At 29.3% G+C, this 8,866-nt stretch overlaps 1 protein-coding gene across 1 annotated transcript; it reads right to left on the minus strand.

The window, feature by feature from the left end:
* Nucleotides 1–458: 458 nt before the first annotated feature.
* LOC132618288 (cytochrome b561 and DOMON domain-containing protein At5g47530-like) lies at nt 459–3,443 on the minus strand. Its single transcript, XM_060333356.1, has 3 exons — nt 2,558–3,443; nt 1,726–1,980; nt 459–999 (listed from the first exon to the last, which is right to left on the minus strand). Exons 1-3 carry the CDS (start codon nt 3,182–3,184, stop codon nt 679–681), a joined length of 1,203 nt encoding a protein of 400 aa, XP_060189339.1. The 5' UTR covers nt 3,185–3,443; the 3' UTR covers nt 459–678.
* Between the last annotated feature and the right edge of the window lie 5,423 nt (nt 3,444–8,866).

Below are 8,866 nucleotides of genomic sequence, written 5' to 3' on the forward strand. Positions count from 1 at the left end.
TTTCTTCTAGAAAACGACTTTGCTTGCATTTGCAACTAATAAACATTTTGCTTCTCAACTTGGCCACTTCTTTGTTATTGAAGTTACAACTTCTAGAAGGCCCAATTCAAGTTTTACCTACTTGATGACAATATGCCACTTGGCAAACCATGTCTTTTTTTTTTTGGGGGGGAGGTTGAGGTGGGGGATTGCTTATTGATGGGGGTAACAATTTTATATTATCGAAGAACTTTAATTAGTTATAGTAGGTTATTATTCTATTTTGATGTTATCAAATTGAATTTGTGGTACGTAGTTACTCTTTTTACGGGTTATCTTAACATTTTAGGTGTACAAGGAACTATACACTGTTAGTGTATAGAAATTAAACTCGCAAATTATACCATATCTTGAGTTGTGCTAAACTAAAAGAGAAATCTTATTTCCAAATAGATGAAAGTGAATAAAAAGACTACAAGTAGTGATAAATAAATCCACAAATAGGTGGTCTCTCAACATATATGTATACAAGAATATACTATCCATCTGCAAAGAGCAAAAGAAGAAAAAAAGAACCCAAAATCTGATGCTAAACCATCATAATAAACAATCATCTGAACCAAAACAACTAAAAACATATATGCACACAAAACATGTCCAAAGTGACATTTATGTAGAGTCCAATAATTCTATGTTAATTTATGCCTGCTGATGAGTCCCATTTGCATAAGCATTAACACCATTTGTTCCATTTTGAGGGTACTTGTTAGAGTCTGATTTTTTCCTTTTGATGACAATGAACCAAGTGAAGGCTTCTAATAAAACTGCAATGGCCCCTAAGGCTATGATTATCCCAATGTAAGCCCTCTTCCAGTTCTTTTGCCCATTCAATGCATCAAATCCTTCAAACACATTGACAATGCTCAGACTTATCACTGCGTATCCAATAGCATGGTGGTAGATATTCCAGTATAATCTGTATTTGTGGTCTGGCTTTGGCCTCAGAAGCAAAGCAAACACCTACACAGTTTACAATCATAAACATTTAGTAATCAAAAATAGGTATAGTCCTTAGTTCAGGTGTCTGAATGAAAGAATCGGGTAAGTTTGAGGGGCTAAGCGAACAAAAGGGATTTTTACACTGAATAACGGCCGACCAAAATAATAGCCGGTAAATGTATATTTTTTGTACAAAATACATGTTTTATACATAACTGGTGTAAGTGGTGTATCTTTTTTGTATATATGGCCAGTAATTGTTATTATATGTATACATACACATATACATATAATAAACATATTTTAGGCATAACTGGTGTATATTTTTATTTATATATGGCTAGCATTTGCAATTATTTTTGGCGAACGGTCAAATGTGTAATTTCCTCAAAAAGAAAAGGCAATATTTTTTGCTCTTTACTTAAAGGTCCAGACTTCTATGCGTGTGCAATTGTCGCATAAGCAAATTCAAGATTTAGAGTTAATCTGTTCAGATAAAGGTGATCTATATGTGTAATACGGTTTGAAGTAAAAGCAGTTGGTTCAGTTGAACCTGTCTCACTTACTCTTTCAAATATGTATAAAAGTCTAAATTTTTTTCGTGGTGGTGTTGACTAAAGTGTGAAAGGACTGATGAATATAATGAAATAGAGCCACTTTGAGGTTCCCTCTGAAATGAGGGATGTAAGGGAGCCACTACGAAGAAGTTCCGGGAGTTACGAAGGAAGCTTCGAGCAAGATATATACCTGAAGAGTTCCAAGGCAAAAGAGAGTGATGCCAATGTTCCTGTGAGTAGTGAATTTGATACCAGGAGAATCACTGCCAAGTTTAAGACCAGTGCCCCATCCAGCAACACCAACAGCATAGGCTGAAGTTTGACAAGCAACATGTAGATAAAACCAAGCTGGATTTGCTGATTTGAACACCTTTAAGTACCTTGCAAATACTGCACCCATTGGCATTAACACTCCCCAACTAACTGCATTCAATACTCCATGAACCTGTCAAATTTTCAAGAAATCAATCAAAACTCTCTTTCTTTCTTTTAATTATATATATAAATATTGACGGTCTATATAAAAAAATGACTTTAACTTCTATATATTGAGTGTAAAAAACTTTATACAGATAACATCACCTAAAAGTAGATTCAAGTATTAAAAAAAATTAATTTGATGAATTCAACCAACTGTTGAATCAATTGGACTTTTTGGGATTTAAAATTGTTAAAATTATGTTATTTTTTCGTGTATATATTTATGATGTGCGTCGAGAATATTGAGTCAAATTACAAGATGGTCTTGAAAATTGGTGGTTTTGAATTTTTAGCCCCACTTACCCCATGGACAAAACTTCAAGAATAACTTTTGCCTCATGAACAACACTTTTGACCTTAAAAGCTTGCACACAGGGCAAGCGGGGGTCAAAAATTCAAATAAGTGAGATTAGTAATGCGAAAAATAAGACAAGTTATACATACCATAACAGACTAATATACGCTAATAGGATAAATATTAGTTTTAGTGTCAACTTATATAAGTTAAATTAAAAAGAAATTAAGAAAGGATATTAACTCACATTTCTTCTACGTTGTCTAGAAGTGACAGAGCTACCACCATCACTCCCAAGCTGTCCACTTGCAAAATCAACACTTCCAAAAGACCTTACATTATCACCAGACAGACCATGAGGTTGCAAAATCTGACCAGAAACTCCACCATTTTGCCAAGCCTGATTAAAATTTGTCCTTCCTCTAGGAAGTGCCAAAGTTGCAAAAATAATAAATTCAGCATTCGAAAACTCAGCTTCAATTCTAGGCACATTGAAACTCAAAGCACCTTGTGCTAACTGAGTTTGATAAGTAGAAATAGGAGCAGTGTAAGCATGAATTTGTCCACTTGAATTTCTAAGTGCAACTAAACATTGTGTACCAACCATTTTTGATCCATCAATATTTAAACCCCAAGCTACCCAATCTGTATTTGAAACACCTCCATGTCTATAAGCAAGATCAACTGTGTGATTATCTGGATGGTAACTCCAATGAAGAAAAGAGTTCAGTTGAGGTAGAGGCTTGCAAGTTGCAAAATTTTGGTTATTTCTGAAAGAAAAAGCTGAGCAATTTTGTTGAGCATATGAAGAAGTAGAAAATAGACTTAACAACAAGAATGATGAAAACAACAAAGTTGTTAAAAGTCTATCCATATTTGAGTTATCAAGATTGAATCTTTTTTTGTTTATGTTCTGTCTTTCCCTTGTTCCTTTTTTCAGCAAAAAACCAAATTCAAGGACTTGGCTAAGTCCCAGAATGTTGCAAGAATTGGTTTTTTTAAGGGAATTTTCTTTCTTGGGTTTTGGATGACTGAATTAAGTAACTGACTAGTTGGTGAAAATTGGGGGAAAGTGGCTGAGATTATATAGATTTTGAAAGAGAAGGTTGAAAGGAAGGTGAAGCAGGTGATGACAAATTAAATTTGAGGGAGTTAGTTGACTGCTTCCTTTACGTGGAATCTTAGGCAAATATGTAACCAAAGTCCATTAGAAAATGAAAAACAAAGAAGTGTTCTAATGGATGTAACCAGGACCAATAAGGATCCAACAGCAGCGGCGGAACCAAAATTTTAATTAAGGGGGTTCAAAAATATAAAGATGTAGATAAACGAAGAAGCTAAGGGAGTTCAACATCTACTATATATACATAAATAATAATTTTCACCTTGTATATATAGTGTAATTTTTCGCCGAAGGGGGTTTGGATGACCCTCTTGGCCCTTACTAGCTCCGCCGCTGTCCAACAATTAGTACTTTTTTGTCCATAATTAGAAGTTTCAAGTTCATGTATGAAGTCGTCTTTGTTAGAGGGTGTTTTACCTCAATATGGGACTTTCCGGCACAAGTGCAAATTTAATCAACCCCAGTACAGGTACGAGCCGAATGAAGGAAAAAAAAAAAAAAAAAAAAGGAAGTAACCCGGAATGTGTTTGATATTATTTTTTTTGTTTTTGTTTTTGTATTAAATTCAGAGATTGAATATACTTTTCTGCAACGTACCTGCTTCGACTTGGTGATCAAACAAGCCTTGTTTCACACTTGGAAAGTCTTGAATTTACTAATTTAAAATTTTGCGGCAAATGGACGGAATTTGGATATTTTGGTCATATAGGAAGGCCTATTTTTGTTTTTAGAAGTTAGTAATACTTAGATAGTACAAGAGAATAGTTCAATTTAGCTGAGGAGAGTGGTTGAACGATAAATATGTAAACTGTAAACAGATATAAGAATACAATATTCTGTCTCATTTTTCCATATGAAAAATTTATATAAACATTTTGACGGAGTTATTTTAGAGGAGAAAACGAGTACAAAAGTACTTGAAAGTTTATTTACGTATTAGAACAAATATTTTTCGACTTTAGAAACCCGCAATAATTTTTAGGAACAGAACAAAATTTGCCGAAAAAGGAAAATGATTATCCAAATATGTTTAGATTTTTATTGGAGACTTTTCTAGACAATATTTTGCAAAAAAAAGACTGTTTAAACGCCATAAATATCATTGAATATTATGGCCCCACAAAATATAATTTTGACTTCTTTTGTTCCTATATATAAAAAAAAAATAAAAAAAATTACGATGAATATGTTCAGCGATCAAGACGGCAACATTAATAAAATCACATTCAAATCATATTCCGCAAACGGCAATAGTTAGACTCTATTATGGGAAATAATATATGAATTTGAAGGGGTTATCAATAAATGTTCTTGCCCTCTAGAATAGTACAATGTGGTTTGCCAAGATAAGTTGATCGTTCTTTTGTCCATTTCCATTTAATTCTCTCTATAGTATATTTATTGGCCATCTAATGTGTACGAACCTTACAAAAAATTCCTAATGTATTGATAAATTAAATATTCTGACCCATATATATATTCAAGTTTTGTAATTCAATTAAACAAGACTTAAGGAACCCTTGACCAGCAAGCAGCCAAACACTAGAAGTAATGCACCAAAATATACTCATAAACATGTTCTTCTGAGAGAACATTAATCATGCGAGAAGTAATTACTTTGACTGTTTCTAATGTTAAGATTATCTAGAGTCCGGAGCCAAAATGACTTATTTTTGCAGCCATTAGACCAAAATAAGTTTGTTTTTTTTTTTTTTATACCATAATGGGTATTTCGTTGGTTATCCAACGAAATACCCACACAAGGCACTGTTCATAGCCGGATTTTTTGTTGCATTTCGCTACACTTGTAGCGAAATGCAACAATTTTTTTTTTTTTTTTTTGCATTTCGTGAATAAAAAAACTAAATAGGAAATTATATATATATATATATATATATATATATATATATATATTTGCATTTCGTGTATTAAAAAACGAAATAGGATAAAAACAAATTAATTTCGTTCATATAAAAACGAAATTGGAAAATATATATATATATATATATATTTTGCATTTCGTTGGTATATCTACGAAATAGTAAAAAAAAAAAAAATTTATTTCGTTTATTAAAAAACGAAATATGAAAATAATTTTTTTTGTATTTTTGTATTTTGTTTATATAAAAACTATATATATATATATATATATATTGTATTTCATTTATATAAAAACGAAATAGGAAAATAATTAATTTTTTTCGTTTATATACCAACGAAATATATATTCATATAAAAAAATAATATTTTCCAATTTCGTTTTTATATAAATGAAATACAAAAAAAATAAATATATATTTATCCTATTTCATTGGTATATGAAATATATATATATATATATATATATATATATATATATATATATATATATATATATATATATATATATATATATATATATATATATATATATATATAGTTTTTATATAAACGAAATGAAAATAAAATTATTTTCCTATTTTTTTATATAAACAAAATACAAAAAAAATTATTTTCATATTTCGTTTTTAGATGAACGAAATAAAAAAAAATCTTATTTCATTTTTTAATAAACAAAAAAACAAATAGTTGTAAAGTCAAGACATAACTTTATTTTGAATATAAATATAATTCTAAAAAATATAGGGAGAAAAACTAGTTGTAAAGTCGTCAAACTTTAGATGGTCATAACTTTACGCTCGGACGTCCGTTTTACGCGTTTTTTTTAACTTGTGTATTTTTTCGAGATCTATGCGGACAAACTGCCGCAAGGCGGTTTGGCCGAGCCGATTTTTTAAAAAACAACTTTTATCCCATTCAATTTCAATTTTCCCCCAAATTGGCGTGAAATTTTTAATTTTATTTACTTATAAGATGATGATGATACTGAATAGATTTCAACGTAAAAATCTCGGGGTAATGTAGCTGTGAATGTCAATTTCACTTCTGCGGTTTCAATTTTTGAAAATAAAGCTGACTAATTTTCTCGACATATAAAGTTGACTAAAATAACCTTACAGTCAAACACTAAGTTTTTTCAAACAAAACTTACTTCGGTCACATTTTCAACACCTAAAATGACGATCCGAACATCTACGCATCCTTGATGTATTGGGCCTACATTACTGTACGCAGAAAAAAATATCAGGTTCTATATAAAATATTGACGTCTCGGAGTCTTGACACACGACTAATGATTGGTCAAGGTATGGAGAAAAACACTAAGTGTTGCAAAAAATAAAGTTGGCCAATTTTTATTTTTTTTGTACTGTTTCTATAACGCAGTATTTTACTGTGTTATAGAAAAAATAAATAAATATATATATATATATATATATATATATATATATATATATATATATATATATATATATTCCAATTTCGTTTTGATATGAACGAAATAAAAAAAAATTCACATTTCGTTTTTTAATAAACGAAATACCAAATATATATTTTCCAATTTCATTTTGATATGAACGAAATAATTTTTTTTTCATATTTCGTTTTTTAATAAATGAAATACAAAAAAGAAAAAAAAGAAAAAATATACTATTTCGTTGATATACCAACGAAATGCAATATATATATATATATATATATATATATATATATATATATATATATATATATATATATATATATATATATATATTTTCCAATTTCGTTTTGATATGAATGAAATAAAAAATAATTCATATTTCAAATAAAATAAAAGAAATAAAATATATATATATATATATATATATATATATATATATATATATATATATATATATATATATATATGTATTCCTATTTCATTGGTATATAAACGAAAACAAATAATTATTTTCCTATTTCGTTTTTATATAAATGAAATACAAAGAAAATATATATATATATGTATTCCTATTTCGTTTTTATATAAACGAAATGAAAATAAAATTATTTTCCTATCTTTTTTTATATAAACGAAATACAAAAATACAAAAAAAATCATTTTCATATTTCGTTTTTTAATAAACGAAATACAAATTTGTTTTTTACTATTTCGTAGATATAACAACGAAATGCAAAATATACATATATATATATATATATTCCAATTTCGTTTTTATATGAACGAAATTAATTATTTTTTTTATCCTATTTCGTTTTTTAATACACGAAATGCAAATATATATATATATAATTTCCTGTTTCGTTTTTTTATTCACGAAATGCAAAAAAAATAAAAAAAAAATTGTTGCATTTCGTTGATTAACTCATGAAATGCAAAAAAAAAAAATATATATATTTGTTGCATTTCGTTGATTAACTCACGAAATGCAAAAAAAAATAAAAAAATATTTGTTTCATTTCGCTACAAGTGTAGCGAAATGCAACAAAAAATCCGGCTATGAACAGTGCCTTGTGTGGGTATTTCGTTGGATAACCAACGAAATACCCATTGTGGTATAAAAAAAATGGCAGCCTATTTTGATCTAATGGCTGCAAAAATAAGCCATTTTGGCTCCGGAAACATACGATTTATAAAATTGTGATAGATAATATACATATTGTATGAAAACGTTGAGCGCGTGTCTGAAATAACATTGCACGTCCAAAATTGCAAGTAATTTCAACTTTTAAAGACAGTTAAATATTCTAACCAATGAAATTGCTAAAATACATAGGTCCAGCTCCAACCAACATCATGTTATATTGATCAAATATCGTATCCTTTTTCTCCAAATTCCATCTCTAATATACCTACAAAACAAAAATATAATATTAAGCACAACTCACTACAATTATTACTCAAATGACGATTAAAAATACTAAATGTGAGATAACTAATGACTAATATATACATTTTGGCCGAAGATCACTGTATATTTGTATATAACAGTAACTATGAAACTAAAATTTTGTTGACCGCTGGCTTCCTGTACTGTTCTGTTTTTATCCAGAAGAAAGTGTTTGAGATATGCAGGTAAATACTCTCGTCATTTCCTTTTTAATCCGTCCCAAAATGAATGTCACATTTCTTTATTAGACAACTCTTTAATGACACATCTCTATTTTACTCTTATTGGGTCCCACTTACTTTTAAAGATGTGTACCACTTACTTTTAAAGATGTGTACTTGTTGCGAAGAAAAATCAATAAAAGTGGGCACTAAAGTAAGGGCCATTTGGTAAATAGAACAAAATCTTCTATTATTTCTTAAATTCCGTGCACTGTCAAATGGTGTCACATAAATTGTGACTGAGGGCAGTGGCGGAGCCACACTATGCCGAGGGCAGAGAAAAATACTGTTTTTACAAGGTTAAAATTATTTTTTATGTATATATAATAGCCGTTGAACCCCCTTAGGCTTCTTCGTATGTTTACTTTTTTATATTTTGAACCCCTCGGCGAAAATTCTGGCTCCGCCACTGATTGAGGGAGTAGATTATAAGTAAAGAAAGTGAAGGAGCAACAAAATTGAAG

This window comes from Lycium barbarum, chromosome 11, assembly GCF_019175385.1.
Source record: "Lycium barbarum isolate Lr01 chromosome 11, ASM1917538v2, whole genome shotgun sequence".
Taxonomy (NCBI): Eukaryota; Viridiplantae; Streptophyta; class Magnoliopsida; order Solanales; family Solanaceae; genus Lycium; species Lycium barbarum.